Source organism: Notolepis coatsorum (genome assembly GCF_963971535.1).
Source record: "Notolepis coatsorum genome assembly, chromosome: 1".
NCBI lineage: Eukaryota > Metazoa > Chordata > Actinopteri > Aulopiformes > Paralepididae > Notolepis > Notolepis coatsorum.
In genome coordinates this window covers 230,330,771-230,352,811 of record NC_140165.1, presented here as the reverse complement: position 1 = coordinate 230,352,811, position 22,041 = coordinate 230,330,771, and the positions used below count along the sequence as shown (strand labels likewise).

General features: G+C 44.0%; 1 protein-coding gene across 1 annotated transcript in view; it reads right to left on the bottom strand.

The window, feature by feature from the left end:
* Positions 1-905: 905 nt before the first annotated feature.
* Positions 906-22,041, bottom strand: part of atp1b3b (ATPase Na+/K+ transporting subunit beta 3b) — an 86,545-nt gene continuing 65,409 nt past the window's right edge. Inside the window, exons 4-7 of the mRNA XM_084325630.1 lie at positions 20,130-20,317; positions 10,822-10,872; positions 2,659-2,745; positions 906-1,394 (exon numbers count right to left, since the gene is read on the bottom strand). Of these exons, the coding sequence (XP_084181756.1) occupies positions 1,227-1,394; positions 2,659-2,745; positions 10,822-10,872; positions 20,130-20,317 (494 nt within the window). The 3' untranslated portion in view covers positions 906-1,226. The remainder of the gene's footprint in view (positions 1,395-2,658; positions 2,746-10,821; positions 10,873-20,129; positions 20,318-22,041) is intronic.

Genomic DNA, 22,041 nt, shown 5'->3' with positions numbered 1-22,041 from the left:
AGCAAAAAAAAAGCGTTTGAACCTTCCGGTGGCACAGACCTGATATTTTCACAGATGTCTTAACAGACGGGAAAAACACATTTCATGCTGTTCTCCGTGTTTAGAAAAGCCACAAGGAGATTATATCTGTCCCACAGAGAGTTAAAAACCTGGGCCCACATTCAACAAGCTAAGAACAGGAGGACTGACCTAGGATCACTGGCCGGGTCACATGACTACTTGAATTCCACTATGACTGAAGAGGCAAACTGGTGTCAGGAGAGCATTCCTACGCTACAGCTGGATCTGTTAAGAGGCGCAGATCGTCTGATTGTTCAGCCTTCACGGCACAGATGTGATCTTCTGGTGGCTGGGAGGACAGAGAAAATCAGATTCCATGTCGTTTCCCCCTGTTTGGACAGCTGTGAGAGTATCGGGGTCCAAAGCCTCACAAAGAAGCGAGAGTGCTGATCCAGAGTCAGCTTCACTCTGTCAGTCTGAATAAGGCCATGAAGACAAGCATTCCTGGTCACACTGACCCCAGATCGGCACTCTAGGAGGCTTTGTGAATGTGGACCCAGAGCTTAGAGTTAAAAATAAAATCTAGATAACATTATGCCATTTCGTGGACGTTTATACCTTAATACCGCGAGTGTACATCATTAGCACGAGTGGCCCCCAGTGGGTATTGAACCCCTAACCTTGGCAGTGTAACAGTGCCATGCTCAAAGCGTCGGACTACACAGGACCACCAGTAAATTGCCCCTGTGGACATATAGCCTATGAAACGTTATGGATACGGACCCTGATCTGTTCTGCTTGTGTAAACGCAGCCCCCCCGATGACTCCTCCCTACAGAGTGCGCTGGTCACATGTCGCCCTGGTGCCGGAAAGAATCCCCCCCCCCCCCCCCCCCCATTCACTTTAAGCATTCAGCGATTTGATTCTAAACGCTTCCAAACATTCAAATCAGTAGTAGTAATGGATACGTCACACGCCAACAGTAAAAAAAACTAAACAAAACCTTCTTTCTCTACACGGAGGCTGATATGAACATGCAAAACCAATGACCAGTATCGAGTAATGCACTGAAAAACATGTTTCTATCCTGTAACTGTAAGTAACTGTAATAAGGGTTGGGAACTTATTGGAGCTCATAGCTCACGTTGAATGGGTTCCTAGAAGAGGGGGGGGGGGGGCGCTCTGCCGCCCAGAGAACCATGTGACCGACGCTCTCTCCCGCTCCGCTACTCGGACACTCGGACCCTGAAGGTGATGCGGCCCAGGAACTTGTCTCGGTCGTCGTTGTTGCGCAGGTCGGAGCCCTCCACCTTGCACTCCACCGTCAGCTCCTTGTCGTAGTCCTCCTTGTTCAGCAGCAGCTTCACTGCCACCAGAGGCTGAACGTAGGTGGGCTGCGGGGGAGGGAGGGGGAGGGAGGTTAGGAACGCTGCGAGAAAATCGTAGTTCCAGTAGACAAGTGGGGAAGAAAACATTTCTCTGCCAATAGGGAGGTGTAGTGGTTACGTCATTGCCGTTTCAGGCCGGTCCACCTCGCAAAATTGCAACGTATTTCCCCATTGCCCATTTCTAAATCGTCTTGTTTAAAACAAATAAAGCATGAACATTTGCATGGTGTACCTTTCTGTGCGTATTCATCCACAATCTATAGCTCAACATGAAAATATTCGCAATTAATCGTAAAAAATTATCGCCAAATTGTTTTTCAACAAAAAAGGTTAAACAATAATGTTAGTGATAGAAGGGAACTCATTTTGTGCAAAAATGGAAAGCTTTCCAATGTTCATGAGGCAGAATTGTTACAATAGCCGATAATCCATTTTTCCAATGATAAATCCCTATACGGGTGGACCTCACGGCGGGTCCAAAGTGACGTCAGACTACACCTCCCTATGGGGTGAGCGGATTAAATTCTAGGCCAGCAGGAGGAGTACATATTGTTCCCACTACACACCATTAAAAAGGGCCAGTTCACCCAAAACAAATATGAAGTGCACCTTCTTAAAATAATGGCTCATATTTTCAAGTTTTGAGAAAAACTTAACCAAATACATAATTATATGTATTAATCATTTCACAACTGGGTAGGAACAGCATGGTCTTTTCAATTAAGGATGTAGGCCATTTTACCAGAGGTGGCCAGCATCATGAAGAGATGACACAAACATAATTCTCGTCAGAAAGTGACATAAACCATTATTTTAAGAAGGTGACAATATTTTAGATTACATTAGATTCAAATGTAGTGTCATTATACAGCACAATGAAAATAAGTCTGGCATCCAGAGTAAAGTAATTATGTACAGTGATACAGGTATAAAGACACTATGGTAGTAAGTCATACTGGCCAGCAGCGTAACTAGTAAGAGTAGGTAAGGGATATGTACAGATATAGTATCTACAGTTATGTAAAAAGGATTTTCCCCCTAACTCTGAGTGCCAGCTATCCATCCAGATCGTTTCGGCGATTGGCTTAGTTTTGGTCTGCTGTTACTCCAATACAACGGAGCTGAATGGCACTCGGCTTGTGGTTTGAAGACAGATATCTCCAAAACTAAGCAAATCACACCAAAACTATCTGGATGGATAGATAGCACTCCTGTTTTTCTTTGGGTAAACCGCACCTTTAACACACAGAGGGGGGGGGGTGGAACTCACATGTAAATTCTTGCCGTAGTAAGGGAAGTACATCTTATCGAAGCGACCCTCTGACGGGAAATACTGCATCTGTAAAGGAGCGTCTCTCTGGAGGGGAGGATCAAGAGCAGGACAGAGTAGAAGAGGAGGAGGAGGGGAATGAGGAAGGGGAAGAAGAGGAAGAGGTAAAGCAGGGAGCATAATGGAGGAGGAGGAAGAGAGATGGAAAGAGGATGATTAAGTGGAGGTGGGGGAGGACGGAATGAGAAGAAAGAAGTTGATGAAGAAGGAGGAGAGTTGGACACAGTAGGAGCGACGAAGAGGATGGAGAAAACACGGGAAGAGGAGAAGTGAGGTAGAGAGAGGAAGGAGCAGGAAGAGGAAGACATAGAAGGAGAAGGAGTAGAAGAAGAAGAGGATGGAGCAGGAAGAGGAGGTGTGGGTCGGGGGGCGGATGGGAGATGGATGGGCAGAAACAGGAAGCATGAGAGAAACAGCAGTGCAGTTGTGAAGACAGGAACACAGAAACTGACCTATCAGCTGGCCTGACAGGAACACAGAAACTGACCTATCAGCTGGCCTGACAGGAACACAGAAACTGACCTATCAGCTGGCCTGACAGGAACACAGAAACTGACCCATCAGCTGGCCTGACAGGAACACAGAAACTAACCCATCAGCTGGCCTGACAGGAACACAGAAACTGACCCATCAGCTGGCCTGACAGGAACACAGAAACTGACCCATCAGCTGGCCTGACAGGAACACAGAAACTGACCCATCAGCTGGCCTGACAGGAACACAGAAACTGACCTATCAGCTGGCCTGACAGGAACACAGAAACTGACCCATCAGCTGACCTGACAGGAACACAGAAACTGACCCATCAGCTGGCCTGACAGGAACACAGAAACTGACCTATCAGCTGGCCTGACAGGAACACAGAAACTGACCCATCAGCTGACCTGACAGGAACACAGAAACTGACCTATCAGCTGGCCTGACAGGAACACAGAAACTGACCCATCAGCTGGCCTGACAGGAACACAGAAACTGACCCATCAGCTGGCCTGACAGGAACACAGAAACTGACCTATCAGCTGGCCTGACAGGAACACAGAAACTGACCTATCAGCTGGCCTGACAGGAACACAGAAACTCAGTTGGCGTGTTTATCCCAAACCATACAGCCAGACTATAGTAAGAGATTTTAAGTTTGAACCCCAAGCTGTTCTTGTTTGTGTTTCATTAGTAGAACAGTGGGTATGTACACAGATTCTTTAATGCTGGGACTTGCTGATGGAAAATAATCTCCTCATATCTTTCAGGCACCAAAGTGACTCAAAATATAGGTACATTTTGCTCCGAAAACACAAACCTTTTCTATTTACGACATCAAAACACGTTATTGTCAGATTCTGTATTGAGCCTTGAACAAGATAAATTACATAATCTCTGTCGTTTCTCCCCGCCTAGGTGGCCATGCAAACTGAGATCTATGCCCCACAATACCCCAGGTCGCCTAGCAACACCTTGAGAAGGTAGGTCATACAGGATGGGCTCAGAGAGGGGTTGAAGCTAATCAATTACACCCTCCATTAACCATTATGACCTTAAGAGTGTACAGTACGATGACAGGGGTCAGGGGAGGTTTGGAGACGTGGTGAAAACCAGATGCCATTGACCTCCACTTGCCAACAAATGCTAACAATATCTGATAAAACCAAAACACAGGCGCACACATGCTTTGGGGGGAGACTCCAGGGCCGTCTACATGAAGGCGCTCGTGCAGGAGAGGTTGTCCGACATCGCCTGGTTTCCAGTCAGACGAGTCCCTGCGGCTTCTCCGCCAGAAATGTGTGCAGCTTGGTTTCGGAAGCAGAGTTTTGACCAAAAAAAACATTATCATTGTTTACAAAGTGTAAAAAAAAAAAAAAAAAAAAAGGACACAGCTGCCTCTACTACAAAGCTATCTCTGAATACTAACCCTTTGTGTTACCAACCTTTACTACAGAATACAGCCTATTTCCACTAGAAGATGTAGCTTTCATATTTAGCTTTGAAAAGAGGCTAGAGCTCACTAGCCAAAGAGAGATTCCTTTTGTAACCAGGCGGAATCTAGCTTATGAATCATAATAAATTGATATTTGGAACAATTTACATGACTATAACAATCTCTCCTTAAAGCCTGGTGTGAAAACCCACATGCCGCTAGTGAATATAGGTCCAGAGAGAGAGAGACATTTCACAAAGTGTAACCAACAAATAATAATATAAGAATACAATAAAAGCGGTGGTTTGGTGTCTTTAAAGGATGCCAAACGACTACATGTAGTACTAACGTCTCAGTACTCATGTGTTGCGTTTACACCCCTGGAAGGAGATGTTGTAATTTTACATGTTTAGACACATGTTCTCACATGTTTATACATGTAAAATCGAATTTCACATGGTTAGACATGTAAAACGGAAGGGAAGCTCACCGCCTGTGGTTCACAGAGTAATCTAGAATGACTAGATGAAGATGAGAGATATAAGTTTGAGAGCTACGGACACAGCCTGTATTTCTCTGGATGTCTTTCCCCTAAGAGCAGACTGCCAGCCACAGTGTCTGTCTGGACACTTTCAGACATCCGTAAGAGGTCACAAAGGTCATGGGGTCGCAGGGGAGGGAATAGCTTGGTTCCATGGATAGAGATAAAATGGCCCAGTGTTCCGGAAACATCTAAGCATTCATATCATTTGAGCCCAACTGTAAGCGAATGGGACAAAGACTACTTAAAGGGATAGTCCACCATTTTTTTCCGAAGCTGATCTGATTGGCCACAAAGCGGGCGTCCTTTCAGTGCCCCCAAAAAAGCACTAGTGCCAATGTTTTGAGATATTGGAAACAGACTATGTTAGTAATTGTTAGCATCGTACTAAGCATGCTAATGGGAGTCAGTGGGGCACAGGGGAAGCACTCAAAATGCTGTTGCTAAGCAACATTCATGCTTCACAAACCCCACTGACTTCCATTCGCAAGCTTTGCACGGTGCTAACGAATGCTAAAATGTTCCACTTCCAGTATTGTTAAAAACGAAAACACTGGTTGAGTGGTTTTTGGATAAACTCAAGGACTTCCAGTTTCCCCATCAACTAGGTAGGCAAAAAAAAATATCCCCTTAAATGCCAAGGCGGAGGATTTATGCCGGTGTTTTGATGTTAAACTAGATGTGTAACTTTGATGTTTAATCTGATGTGTATTGTAACATATATGTTCTCATGGCTGTGTGTGAACAGGGGCAAACTGGATTCCACGTGCGTTCTGTCCCCGTTTAGACAGCCACCAGAAACCAGAAAATCCAGTTCCCTTTGTACATCTGGCAAATGGGCAGATATGATACCAATGCCAAGATGGCTTTCAGACGCCGAGCCGAGTGTTAGGATGCGAGAGCTGCAGGGGACCCTGGGGGAGCTGTTAGCAAGCAGACACCTACAGGTGTAACTACACCACCTGGTTCCAGGCCAACATTCAAACACACACCAGCACCTGCACCTCCATGTCTAATCACTGTACTAACAGTTGAAAGAGGAATACCACTGAATTTTCTGCTTCCAAATATTGGATGTTAATGCGCAAGTGCCCTGGCATCGTTCAGTCTATATTAGTGAACGTTCACCTTTGATGTAAGAGGCAAACGTTTAAATGGTAACTGATAGAAATGCCCATTCACATTGAAATCTATATTCTTGAATGGTCATTTGGTCGGTAAACCTATGATGGCCGACGTGGAATCTTTAATAATGTTGTCATGGAAAGCAGTGCCGGTTTGGTGCATGAGACTCATGGGATAATAATAAGAGGATGGGTCAGTGTTGTCATAGAAACGTTAGAACACTGGGACACTGGGAGACACATGGCCTTGTAAGGAGTAGCCTCGTCGTCCAGCGCTGAAGAACCTCTGTGATAATGTTGAGGCTGTGTGACCCGTTCCTCTTCCTCTAACTATATTATCATAGTCTCATGAAGAGGTCCACACTGGAAACACTGCTCATTTTCATAACAATATCAAAATTATACGGCAGCCATCTCATGCATGCCGAAGGGACATTTACAATTTACCTATCTAAAATCCCGGCCTCTTTTCTTGATCCTCCAATCACAGCTGGTAAAAACAAAGTTTGTCACGACAGTTGCGATTGAAGGATCAAGAAAAGAGGGCGGGGCTTGGGATAGGTCAATTACAATGATGAACACTAGGAAAGGGCTTTTCTATCCTTTCAAGTTCTACTGTTTGCACAGTTCCATCATCTGTGATGTCATACTGATGTTAAACATCAGACGGACTTGGACAAGATGGAAAAGGGTATAAAAACTCCACAGAATCAGTCTCCCAGTCATCGTCTAATATGAAGTATCTCCAATATATATCAAATTATCATCAGCGTATCTCAGATCTAAAGTCTTGGTTCTCAGGTTTCTAGATTCTAAAATTGAGTGATACTCCCCTTCAACCGTTCACCTGACCTCATCATTGTCCCCATGAGAACGACAGTCCCAGAGTTAACAGATAGATAAGACAGGTGGATAGATGTAAGCTTTAGTACAACATGTCCGCTAATATGAGAGGCTGTTGGAAAGCAGGAGACAAAGCATCACATCTTCATCATCACAAAGAGCTGGATAGAGGCAACGGAGGGAGAGAGTAAGAGACAGAAAGAGAGACAGAAAGAGAGAGAGACATGGGGTGTGTTCGTAAAATATGATCTGACAATTTCTTTCGTTAATTGAACGCTCCCAATTCAACACAAAATACCAGAGGGAATTATGGAACATGGGGATGGGTATGCAACAAGTCAAACAGGGCCAATATAGTAACCTCAGGATCATTCTGGTTATATTCAAACTACACTATTTTCCATCATAATTAGGGATGCTCGATATTGGCTTTTTTACCAATACCGATATACCGATATTGTCCAACTCTTAATTACCGATACCGATATATGCAGGGTTTCCCCCCCCAAAAAACTGAATAATTTCAGGTAATTAACATTACATATCTCTTGTTGTGGAATTAACACAACATTATGCATACTTTTGACAATAAATAAAATCAGAATTTGTTCTTACTTGCTTGCCTGGGTAAATAAAGGTTCTAGAAATGTAAAAAAAAAGAAAAAAAAAAAATGAAAACCGATAGATATTTTCCGATATCACATTTTAATGCCGATATCGGCCGATAATATCGGTAGGCCGATAATATCGGACATCCCTAATCATAATGGTTGATTCCAACCACAACCAGAATCTCGTCAATTGGAGCGAGTTAAGTGTGAGTTAAGTGAGTTAAGTGTTCTGGCTGCTTGATGGGTGCCTGCCACTCTCCTGGTTACAAGTCCATCCAATGGGGCAACTGCACAGCAGACAAAATATTGTCACAAAAACCTTTTCAGAATACTTATTTGTCTGCTTACTGATGGTTATTTTGACTGTTGCATGATTGCTCCACTGGTTGAATTGAAGGGTAGACTCTTCTAGAGTCGACTCTCTCCGCCCGTTTGGTACCAGAGGTTTATGATAATGAGTTTAGTACAGGTTGGTACCAAAGTGGGCACTGAATTAATACCCTAATTGACCTATCTCAAGCCCGCCCTCTTTTCTCAATCCTCCAATCGCAACTGTTAAAGATAAGATAACATAAGATATTCCTCTATTGACTTCCGGTTCCGTTCAACAGCGCATGGCTGGCTGATTTTTCGGAGCTCGGCAACCAAACCACATTAACCCCGATTACGTTTTATTTTTTATACCATTTGATTTTCTTGAAGTTAGAATTATGTCTAAACAGACGCAGAGCAAGTTGGGAACCCTGAACGACGTGGATAAGGAACTCATCAGGTCGATATTCCATGAGGAAACGGACGCTATCTTGGCTAAGCTAGCTGGCATTCCCCACTATTCAATAACAATTTGCTCCTTATTGGACAACAACCCATTAGATATCCTAGATGGGAAGGGAAAGGCATACATACATTGGGGGATATTTTCAATGACTCGGGTATCCGGTCTTTTCAGGACCCAGAAGCTCCTTTTTCTTTTCTTTACAAATGAGGGCAGCTCTGAAGGCTCATGGAGTCCCATGGGACGCTCCACTAGAGCAGTGGTTCCCAAAGTCGGGGTCGCGACCCAAAGGTGGGCCGCGAGCAGCCACGGGAGGGCCGCGAGATGATTTAAAAAAAAAAAAATTCAGGCCACTGAACAAAGCAGGCCAGTAGTTAGTATTATATTATCAATACTAGCCATTGGATTACTGTTTTCTAAATTGGGGAGGCTTTTAATAGTCAAGGTAAGAGGATTTTAAGTCATGGTATCCATAAACTTCAATCAGTTCGGATCCTTTGAAGGAATGAGAATATCAACAAACACGGCTTCACGTTGAAACCACTGACTGCGCCCAGAGACTTGAGTGGTTAGGCAAAACATTTTTCAGAGTATATTTGCTTATAAAACGTAATTGTCTAATTCAATTATTTTTTATTTCTCCACGTGGTGAATACACAGGTCACAACATGTTTACAGGAACGTTTTGGAGTTGTATTTGGTGACTGTAAGACCCTGTAGGGAACGTTAGGCTCCGGCCCCCCCCCCCACTTCCAGTGATGAAGCTAAGCTACGCTAACGGAGCGACTGTTCCCAAAGCTAAATGCACGCACAGAGACAAAAAAGGTATGCATCTTCTTGTCTAACTCCAGGGAAGATGTTAAATAAGCGAATTTCCCAAAATGTTGGAGTTTTCCTTTAATGAGGCCAATATAGCGGTCTGGTTGGCTGTGGTGGAAAAACTAAAAGAACGCATATGACTCTGGAAATTGAGTACTGAATGGGGTATTATGTGGATGTCTCACGTTGGGGTCCTGGGGCGAGAGGGGGGGGGGGGGGGGGGAGAACGAGCGAATATTCATGTATGTTGGTGGTAATGGTGTTTTTTGTATTTTTGTTTTATTTATTATTTTTCATTCAATGCTGATCCTATGTATATTTTCTGACCCCCTTCTGATCTGGGTTTGGTGATCGTGGGCTCTGGTTGGGGGGGGCCGCGGTTCGGGGTCTCCGAGGGTCGAGGCACTAAAGAGGCGTGGTGCTTTGGCTCTGGGGGGGCCGGGCTGTGGGTCCTCCGGGATTGTGGCTCGCGGTGGCCGGGCCTGGAGGTGGAGGGGGCTCGGTCAGCACTTTGTATAGTATATATTTAATTTAATTTGATTATACTTTTACTTTGTGACAACTTTATTGTCTAATCATTGTTGTGTTAGTTTATGCTCTTGGATGTCTTTTATGTATTATTGTTATTATTGTGTAATGTGTTGTGAGTTGTGTTGTTTCGTGTTTGAAAATTGAAAATAAAAAGATTTGGTCAAAAAAAAAGATATTCCTCTATTGATCCCCTTGGGGGGTAAATTCGGGGAAATCCATCCGAGAGAAGCAACAACTGTGATTGGAGGAACAAGAAAAGAGGGCGGGGCTCAAGATCAATTTAAAACCAAGAGGAATTCTGAATCCAGCGCTTTTAACAATCCAGTTTGGCACCAAAGTGAAGTAAGGGGAGACGAATAAAACAAAAACAGGAAGTCTGATAGTGCTCTGAATATTTTTCACGAACCATCCAGTGGTTCAGAGTGTATTCTAGCGGCGTTGGGGCTACTTTACGAACACACCCGTGGGAGAGGGTCGTCTTACCAACACGCCTGCTGGCCCTAGAGGCAGCATGGAGAAAAACCAAATTACAGACATGGGTGTGAAAATAAAACAACACAGACATAGGAACGGACAATCGGACATACATAGGCCTACATAACTTACATACAAACAGTACATGGAACAACAGCAACATATATATATATATATACTGTATATACACACACATGTATTGAAAAAACAAACAGACATAAGATACGTAAAGACAGGCATGCATGAATCCTCATAACTGACATTCGTACTGATTTATTGAAAAGACACAACACAGTGAAACACACACACACACACACACGTCACACACACACACCCACACACCCACACACACACACACACACACAGCGTGACAGGACTCCAGATATAAACCAGGCACACTGAAGAAGCCACAGTCACACTCAACAGACCATAGCCAGGATGCGCGCGCGAGTGTGTGTGTGTGTGCATTTTACCTTGGCAGTGCAATTTATATAAGGATCTCCGCGTGGCCGCAGTCCAATGATCTGGTCGGGGAGACAGAGAGGCACAACATTGGCTTCAGTTCATAAAGCAAAGACGAGCCACTTCATAAACACAGGGCGCAGATAGAGAACTCCACATCAGGACCAATAATCATAAAGCATGTCGGGAAGGAGCACTAATCTTTATAATGCTAATCCCAGCCAGTTTACCTCTTAAAAAAAGGATCATTCTGGGTTTTTTTGCCAGCCTAGGTCGTAATTGGATATCATTTGGCATTATAGCGACCGACCAGGCCCTAGTTCAGATTCAATAGAAGTTGAGTGTGTTGCTTTTCCAACTCATGTTTTCAAAAAGAGAATAAGTGAATAGCTGATCCACACATCACAGCGATGGTAATGAGGAAGAAGCGGGTCACAGGCAGCGGACAGAGCCGACCAAAGTTACTGGCCCCATTACAGGGGAACACAGGAAAGAGAGCCCAGCTGGTCCACATAGGAATATAAATCACATTTACTGTTCCTGTGTATAAACCCTGAGTGCTAAACATGAAACATGTCTTTGCCATATACAGTAGGGTTAAGATCACATGTGTGGTTCCCATGTAAGTCATGTGTTCCTGTGTCATCGGATGGTAACGTTGGTCCGCTCTGTCCGCCCTCTCTCACTCGGTTCTCATTCATTACCATAGCTGTGATGTGTGGATCACATTATTCAGTTATTCTCTTTTTGAAAACAACACTCAACTTCTATTGAACTGTTCGGTCGCTATATGATGCCGAATGAGATCCAATCAGAATCTAGGCCAGAAGGATCCTTTTTAAAAAGAGGATTGATCCTTTTTCACACAGGAACCACATATCTGATTTTATATATGGCCAAGATCTGAGAAATCTTCCACACTTAGCACTCAGGAATAAGAACCCAGCTGGTCCACGTAGGCTTGTAAATCAGATTTATTGTTGTTCCCATGTAGGATGTGTATCAAGAGAAGAAGCCAGATTGACCCGGTTCACTTGTATTCTTGGAAGCTTGGATGGATATAGACCCTGATACACATCTCGGCCATGCGAACCATGGCTGAATGTACTGCACACAACTCAGCCACAATCAGATCAGAATCAGATAATGTGACCCTCTTTGCCACAGATTGGCCTCATCTGAAGGGGGCTTCCTCCCTATGGAGACACAGCCATGTCTGCTCTCTTCCAACATCTCTGTGGACATTGTTGATGCCCTGTTGCCTCTGCTCACCGGTCTATAGTTTGTGTTATGATTATTATACATTTTTCCTTGTATTACTTTAGCAATTATTTACTAAATAAACTAAAAGTGTCCTCCCTGTTTTTATTAAGGTTTTGTGGGAGTTTTTCCCTTATCTTCATCGAGGGTTAAGGTCAAATATTGGGCTATACAAATACATTTTACTTCATATTAGACTCCCAAAACCTTTCTTTCCACTGTGTTCAGCACTGTACCGGTGAGCGTTTAGGAACTGGAAGGGGGGGGGGGGGGGGGGTTCTGGGTTGTTGCCAATCGCAATCATCTAGGGTGGCTTTAAAGATACCCTGTCTTATAAATTGCCTTTTCCAGTGTTTATCATTGTTTTCTAGCAATGGGGGTTTGTATCAATGGGGTCTGTGTCTCTAATTCTCATTTTGGCTCATCAGTCTAGTCTCGAGTTCATGAGATCCTCCCTCACTCAACTAAGCCATTCTGATTTTGACTGTTTTGCTGATGTGAGTAAGGCACTGGTTGTAGTCAGAGAGAGAGGGAGAGAGGGCGGGAGGGAGAGAGGGCGAGAGGGAGGGAGAGAGAGAGAGAGAGAGAGAGAGAGGGAGAGAGAGAGGGAGGGAGAGAGGGAGGGAGGGAGGGAGGGAGGGAGGGAAGGAGGGAGGGAGGGAGGGAGGGAGGGAGGGAGGGAGGGAGGGAGGGAGGGAGGGAGGGAGGGAGGGAGGGAGGGAGGGAGGGAGGGAGGGAGGGACACGGAGCATTTACACACAACCTCCCGACCACGCGTGGGGCAGGAGCTTCTCCATTCGCATTCCGTATTCCGATCCGTGCAATAATATTCACAGGGGTATATATTGTCATTTGAAACAAGTTACCAATGCATTGTCCCGTGGGATTATGCCCCCCCCCCCGTGGCAAAATTAATTAGTATCCCCCTCAATCTCTCTATATCTCTCTCTGTTTGCCAGTGCAGACTGTGGGTGACCGTCACTCAAAGCGCTTATGGGCGGAGCCCAGCCCAAAACAGCTTGAAATCTTGAAGGGGAAAAATGCTGCTTTAGAGTACTTGATTAGAAATACAAAACAATGAATTTTTTGGAAAAAATACTTTACAGATGTGTTCCATAGACTCACAGGAATTGTGTAACGTTGCCCAAATAGTGAAAGGAATAGCAAGACATGTCCCCTTTAAACTGGAGGGGCGGGAGAGACAGCGTTGTTGCGGAATAGCGCGGAAGGGGAGGAGGACAGAGAGTAGGTCAGTGGGAGAGTTATACCAACATAGGATAGTAGGACAAACGTAAAGAGAGATAGGAACGATGGGAGAGGGTAGGCAGGACTTATACCATGTCTTACACAATGTCACATGTCTTAAGCCCACTGAGCCACCAGGATGGTCCAGATAAATACACTTAAAAATACATTGGACTGACCCCAGACATTTTGGTTTCTAAATACATGCACATCAATGGGACAATTAGACCAGCTGTTCCTCATTTCCTCAACATATACAGTATATATACTTATATACTTGTGAAAGGGTTAACCCTTTGTCGTGTGGTAGTGAAAGGGTTAACATTCTGTATTGTCACAGTGAAAGGGTTAACCATTTGGTAGTGTGGTAGTGCAAGGGTTAAGTCTGGAAAAAAATCTTGTATTGAAAGAAAGAAAGAAAGAAAGAGAGTAAAGAATACAGAGCAGAGAAGAGTAGTGTGACCCAGCAGCATTAAACAGGCCCCTAGGTTAACTGGCTTCAAAAAGTCTGTACGAACATGGCTATCGGTATAGGAAAGAGAGGGTAGCATATTTATTATTCTTTTATCTTCAACTGTATATGCATATTGTATCTTAATGTTTTATGCTGATGTTTTATGTTGATGTTTGTCTCATCTCTTAACACATTCAGGGCCATTCGATTTCGCCATCTTGATTGATTGATTGATTGAAAACTTTATTAACAGATTGCAGAATGGGTACAATACAGTACAGCTCAATACACACAATTGTTAAGGGGATGCAGACCAGAGAAAGACTTTCGTCTTGTTTCCACCAGGGTCCCCCATTTTCAATTCATCAGGACATATATGACATACATGACATACAGATAGTCAGTACTGCTACATCTATACATTTATGACATACCAGATTTGCAAATACAGTACTGTTTGTGATACAGAAGGAGTCAAGAAAAGGGAGTATATACATTTGACGTAGAAACTGTACATTGGAGGAGGTTGGGTGGGGGGGGTTGGGTACACTGGGATATTGACAACCATACTGGGTAATTTACATTGGAGGTGGTTGGGGGGGGGGGGGGGGCACACTGTATAAACAAGCAAAACTGTACATTGAGGGGGGGGAGACTCTGTACAAACAAACAAAATTGTACATTGGACTATTGACAAAACCATACTAGGTAAATGACTGTACATTGGAGGGGGTTGGGTTAGGATATTTACAGGGGCCAGTGTTGAATTGCAGTCTCCCGTAGGTGTCTCTTGAGAGAGGTTTTGAAAGTGGGTAGTGATCCACATTCCTTTACAGCTTTGGGTAGGGCGTTCCACATTGATGTGGCATAATTGCGAAACGTGTTTAGTCCCTTATTTGAGCCGAATCTGGGTTTAACATGATTTGTGGAGCTCCCTCTGGTGTTGTGATCGTGGTATTCACTGACCTTTGGGAAGTATTTTGCCATGTACATGGGTACCTTGGTCGTGTAGTGTATCTTGTAGACCAGGCCCATTGCAAGTTGCTGTACTCTGTCATCTACTCTAAGCCATCCTAGGTTGTCAAAGTGGGCAGGGGTGAGGTGGGTTCTAGGAGTAAGGTCAAGCAGTAGTCTGACCAGTTTGTTTTGAGATGTTTGTAATTTTGTTTTTAGCGCCTTTGAGGTGCTTTGGTACCATGAGGTGCAAGCATAGTCGTAGTACCCCTGAATGAGTGCTCCTGCCAGAGTCTTCAGGGTATTCTTGTTTACCAGAGAGGAGATCCGGTACAAAAATCGAGTTCGTTGGTTGACTTCTTTTATTACATTGGATGCCATTTTGTCACAGGAGAGATTAGCCTCTAGGATGGAACCCAGGTAGGTAATTTCATCTTTCCTTGTGACAATATTGTCACCCACTGTAACTGAGAAGCCGTCGGTCTTGCTGAGTTTGTTATTTGAACCGAAGAGAATGGACTCTGTTTTGCCCATGTGTAATGATAGTTTGTTATCAGCGAGCCATATGCAGATTCTGCCTAGTTCCGAGCTGAGGGTTTTTTCAACCTGTAACTTGTTCTTGTCAGAGACCAGCAGGGCTGAGTCGTCCGCAAACAGGAACAAGTTGCAGTCACAAGCTGACGACATGTAATTTGCATAAATTAGGAACAGTAGCGGTCCTAGTATGCTTCCTTGTGGAACACCACAGCTCACTGTGAGAGGGGGGGATAGGGTACCGTTTACCTCCACCATCTGTTCCCTCCCCTCAAGGTAGGATTGCATCCAGCTCACTGATAGACTATCAAAACCAATTGCTTTTAGCTTGTCAATCAGAATGGAGTGATTGACCGTGTCAAAGGCCTTTTGTAGGTCCAGCATGACCATGCCGCAGTATTTGCCTGCGTCCACCTCTTGTTTGATGTGGTCATTCAAATAGAGAAGGCATGTGTCAGTGGAGTGGGATGTTCTGAAGCCAGATTGGAATTCGTAGATTAGATTTTTTTCCGCTAGGTACTTTTCGACCTGTTCGTAGACTATTTTTTCCATGACTTTCGAGATGGAGGTGAGAATAGAAACAGGGCGGTAGTTGCCTGGGTCTAATTTGCTGCCCTTTTTGTGCAGAGGGGTCACCCTCGCAATTTTGAAGTCCTTGGGGACGTGTCCCTGTTTTATGGAGAGGTTTATTATGTGTGTGATGATTGGGGTGATGGCGGCTGCTGAGTCTCTGAGGAATTTGGAGGGGATGTTGTCATGGCCAGTGGCCTTGTTAGGTTGGAGGGCGCTCAGTTTATTGAGTACCTCATCTGTTGTTACCATTTCCAGCTTGAAGTCGTCCTTGCGGACCCCTAGGTTTTTGTAGTAAGCTACTATGTGTTCTACCCCATAAAGCCCTGAGTGGGAGGGTAGTTTGTTTACCAGTGTTGTGGCTATGTTTGTGAAGAAAATGTTTAAGTAATTGGCTACATCCAGCTTGTCTGTGATGAGCGTGTTGTCCGTTTTTATGTTTATGTTTGAGAATCTGGTTTTAAGTTTTTTACTGCATCCTAGTTGATTATTGAGTAATTTCCAAAGTTCACGTGGTTTGTTTTTGTTTTCCTCAGTTTTGTCATTGATGAAATTCTTTTTTGCAGTTTTGATCATGGAGTTTACGTCGTTTCTTAGTCTGTTTCTTTCTAGTTTGAGTTCAGTCACGTGGGCTTGGAGTTCACTGCTCGTGCTTTTAGTAAGCTTTGACTGATTTTTACGAAACTCAGAGCATTTTTTGTCTCTGGTTTTCATAGCGGCCAGGTTTTCATTACATAGTTTCACTGTGCGTCACGTTGTTTGTAGAGCTAAATCTATATTTTATATTATAGCTATGGATACAATGCCATGGTCATTTGACAGTAACTATCTTTCGTTCAAGATGGGAAAAAATTATAAATTTGTTCATGAATCACACGTTATCCCGTGGTGAATATGAGTATAATTTCGGAATGATCCAGGCTAATTCCTGGGAGGCCGGCTACAGGGCGCAACGTGAATTCTACTAAAACCATTGGCGTTTCGTCCCTGTACATGCTACTATTTTCAAATAAAATCTATATCATAGATATTATGTTTCATCATGAATGCATGAAAGGGGGGGGTAGTTTCAGATTATTTGATTGCCAGTAACGTCATTCGTTATTACCTCAACACACGCCAATCAGGGGGATGGGTATGATAACTTTGCACGATCAAGCTGAAATTGACGTCAGATTGTCCTTACCTGTGGTCGGTGGTATTCCAAAAAGAATATTCCAATTATTTGATCGCCATCTGGTCCATCCTATGTCCATCTGGTCCACAACATAACCCACCACAACATATTGTGGTAAACAATTCAATGCGATCAGGTGAAGCCCTACTGTAGGTTTCCCATTACTAGAAAAGTCCGTCTGGAGACATTTGAGTGTAGCAGCCGGTCTGGAACAGGGTTTACTGCACTCTCGATACCGCCTACTAGCAGGATCTGGCCGGTACTGCACCTTCGGAGTCCCAGTATGCGTTTTAACAGCAACATACAGGTAAAAAGGGAAAACGATCCGTTGGCGCCAAATAACGTATATATGCACTATTTGGGCAACTTTACACAATTCCTGTGAGTCTATTGAACACATCTGTAAGTTTATTTTTTTTCATTGTTTTATATTTCTAATGGAGTACTCAAAAGCATCATTTTCCAGCCTCAGGATTTCAGCCTGTTATTGGATGGGCTCCGCCCATAAGCGCTTTCAGTGACAGTCACCCACACAGCGTGATGCATACGAGAGCGAGAACGAGCAAGAGAGAGAGAGAGAGAGGGAGAGAGAGAGGTAGATAGAGAGGAGAGATGCGTCCCCGACACACACGCAGTCAAGTTTGTGTGTAATGCTCCGACGAGGGAGAGAGAGAGGATAGATGTGTCAAGTTTGTGTGTGTGTGTGTGTCCCCGACGAGGGAGAGAGATGGCACACACACATTTACACACACTTCTGCAGTCCCTCCCGCTGTCCCTCTCTCTCTCCCTCCCTCTCCTCGCTCGTTCTCTGCCTGTCAAACCCTGTTTGAGGAAGTGTCGGGTTACTCTCTCTCTCTCTCTCTCTCTCTCTCTCGTTCTCTGCCTGTGAAAACCCGTTTGAGGAAGTGTCGGGTTACACTGCACTACAACCATAGAGGGGGCGTTACTGCAAATCAGTGCTATATTAACGTCAGCAAAACCGTCAAATCAGAACAGCTTAGTTGAGTGAGGGAGGATCTCGTGAACTCGAGACTAGACTGATGAGTCAATATGGTAAGAGACACAGACCCATTGATACTAACCTGTATTACTATAAAACCATGCTAAACACAGAAAAAAGCCATTTATAATGCATGTCCCCTTTAACACTTTAACTGCCACACACAAGATATCTCTGGTTTATTTTTATGTGGTTGAAAGCCACTCACGAGATTTCTCGGAATTTTTTATTTTTATTTTTTTTAGCGATCTGAAATCATATTGCATCACGCGAGCCTACCCGAGTATACACGAGCACCGCCGGAGATTCTATGTGGAAAAAAGCGCCCCCTATCGTCTTTCAGATGACATAAGGGATTTTGGAATGGACTCAATGAAAATGGATGGGGAAAAAAATCCGGTACTCCACATTTTCCAGTCCACTGAACCAGCCGAGGTTACCAGAGTTCATTCTGGATCCTCTGAGCCCCGCTGATCATGGAGTTCTACTCTATCGCGTTGGATCTATACACTTATCGATTTTTTTCGAATGGTGATCAGGAATTGGAATATACCAGTTGGATACCATCTGATGTCAGGTAAGGACTCTATGTTATCAGTGTTAGGATAATCAGACACATTTTTATGAAGTTATAAGCTGTTTTGTGAAATGTCCTCTTTCGGTTTCACTGTAAAAGTCAGAGAGGAAATCAACGCGGCGATTATCCGTGCGCGGCCCGAATGTGCTTGCGTGCACGTATAATATTGATCATCTAGCGTTTATTTGAAAACGATTCATAAAAAGGCAGACGAATATCAACGTTGTGGAATATTCCAATAAAAGACGATTTTCATAGAATGGTCCAGAATGGGCTGTTTTTTTTTATCTGAAAACGGGTGCTTTTCTAAATGCTCTGAAACGGAAATGACGCGATAAAAAACCAATCTGCCTTGACAGCACTGACTGGAAAATAGTCTTTGATAATGCGATGGGCAGATTAGACACATAGCCATAATTTAAAACATAGATTAGGCGATATTAACATTAACATTGGCGCCGATGGTTGCATTCAGGGGGTAAAAAGGAAAACCCGGCGTGGCACTCAAAGTGTTAACACATTCCCCACCAACAACGTTTATATACGTGTTTGGCCGACAACCGTTGAACACCAACCACGTATATATACGTTATTTGGTCCGTTTTCCTTTTTTCGATTTTAATATTCTATTCAATGTCACAGACCTGTATGTTGCCGTCAAAATGCATACTGGGACCCAGAGGGTGCAGTACCGGCCAGATCCTCCCAGGTAGCAGTATCAAGAGTGCAGTAAACCCTGTTCCAGACCGTGTGTTACGTTTAAACCGCTCAGTTTTTTAGTACAGGGAAGCTTAGAGGTTCACTCTGTCGTATTGAAGCGCGTCAAATGCCCCCGATGCATGTGTTGTGCTGGATTATGTCGTGGACCAGATGGACATCAGATGGACCAGATGGACATCAAACAATTGGAATATTCTTTTTGGAATAAGTCCGATCTAAGGTAAGGAACATCTGACGTCAATTCCAGCTTGATCCTGCAATGTTTTCATTCTGAAATCCAGCTGATCAGCGTGTGTGGGTTCACAACAAATGCCGTTACTGGCAATCAAAGCATCAGAAACAACCCCCCCCCCCCCCCCTCCCCTTCATGCATTCATGATGAAACATAATACCTATTATATGCATTTGATTTGGAATAGTAGCGTGTCCAGGGATGAAACGCCAATGCTTTTAGTCCAATTCACCGTACGCCCTATAACTCAGCCTCCCAGGAATTAGCCCGGATCATTCCGAAACTATACTTATATTCACCACGGGATAAACGCGCAAACGTATTCATGAAAAAAAAACATAATTTTTTGCACCTTGGACAGAAGATAGTTACTGTCAAATGACCATAGTATTGTATCCATAGCTAGAATATAGAATATAGATATAGCTCTACAAACAAGGTGACGCACTCCTATCTTTTAAAGTGTGGCCTAGCTAGAACAAGATGAGGCCAATAGCTGGCAGTGAATGAGTTAATAACAGGGACCATGATGTAAATAAGTGCTTGCATTTTTTCATGTTTTTATCCCAATAAAATCAATCAATCAAGACACTGACCCTGTTCATCTTGAGGACGATGCAGGGCTTCCCCTCTGCGTATCCGAAGGTGGTGTCCGAGAGGCCGGAGCACTGCCTCAGCAGGCTGCGTTTGAACTGACACACCTTCTTCTCCTCCTCCTCGTCCTGCATCGTGTACTCGTTCACCATGCACAGGTCGTTCTGCTCCTGGATGCTGTCGTTGTACTCTGTGGAACAGAATAGAATAGAAATCTTTTAACCCTTCCACTGCCATACAACAGCCGGTTAACCCTTTCACTGTGACAATACAGAAGGTTAGCCCTTTACTATCACAGATGCGGAGCTAATGATGCTAATGATGTAGCATCGCCGTCGGTTGTGTGATAGTAAAGGTTAACCGGCTGTCGTGTGGCAGTGAAAGGGTTAATAATCCAGAGGGAAATTCGGCACTACAGATCGCTCACATTGAACAACAATAAACATTTAGGTAGTCAATAGGACTAAAATGAGAATTAAGAATATGATAATATTAAAAATAAGAATAAAATAGGGTCCGGGATATACATTCTGGTATGTATACATTATACAATCTTAAATATACAACTATCCAGCCAAAAATATACAGAAACATACAGTAAAATGTACAGTAATAAGTGTGAAAATGTAAAATATAAGTGTCCAGGAAGATTTCGCCAGGCTGTACTGTCACCCTGTGCTCAGTGATGCATTATAGGACTTCCTGTGCTGTTCAGTGTTACATCTAGGGAGTCTTAGTCTAACACTGAACGTGCTCCTTCTTTCAGCCAAGTCCGTGTGTAGTGGGTGGGAGGGGTCGTTTGATCTGAAGGGGATCAAACAAACACACGCACAGGCGAGACAAGAGACCCCCTTGTTGGTGAACAACCCCCCTTACATTACAACCATGTTGGATTGGAATTCTGTATTCAAACTCACTCAAATCATTTGCTTAAGGTTCCCCTGAGCGTGTTCCACTTTTGGAAAAACGCCCTTCTCTTTTAGTGCTCCATACTCATGGAACGCCCCTTCAATGCACTTTAAAGTTGGATACTCTTCCAATCTTTGGACAATTTATGGCTTTGATTAATAACCATTATACGTAATTTTGTAATTGCTTTTAGTCTGCTTTTCCCGTTTCTTGTTTTCATCTTATTTTAATTCGATTTTATCATGCTGATTACTTGTTTTATCTTTGTGTTATTCTATCTCTTTTAAATTGTATACTCGACGTCACTGTAACCTCAGTGTCCCTGGAGTTTAAATAAAGGTTGAATGAATGAATAAAGGAGGCACTACAGTAGGGGGGGGGGGGGGGCTGGACGTATGTGTTTCTAAAGAAGACCCTGTTGTGGGAGATGAGATTACGGACAAAAGCTTTTCAGGAATGAACACGGCACTTTATTGATTTACACGCAATTACAGCAAGAGTTATTTCTTGCCAGGAAGAACTGGCAAAACACTGAATCATCACAGCTCTTATACCATATTGATCTGTGACAACAGAAACAACCTCCTCCTGGGCGGCTACGTGGTGCAGTGGGCAAGGCGCTCACCACGAATACTGGAGACGCTGGGTTCGCCTGTTCGAGCCCAGCGCTCCACATTGCTTTCAGTTTAGCTGGTCGTCCGTACTAATACACATTGGCAGTATTAGGGGGTGGGAAACTGATGGGTGGGGATCGGGCGTTGTGGACAGCGACTCCTACAGGTCGGTTGGTGCGCCTGCGCAGTAGAATCAGGAAGCAATGGCGGCGGCGCCCCTCCAAAGCGCAGACCCCCGACGCTGAAAGATCACGCCGCGCAGGTGAAAAGATGCGACTGCTGTTACCTCGAGTATCGGAGGGGACTCGTGCTATGTATGACTTAGTCCACATTGCAGCCGGCTTGTGGGAGGCAAGAAATAGCGTTCGAGACAGGGGGAGGGTTGAATTGG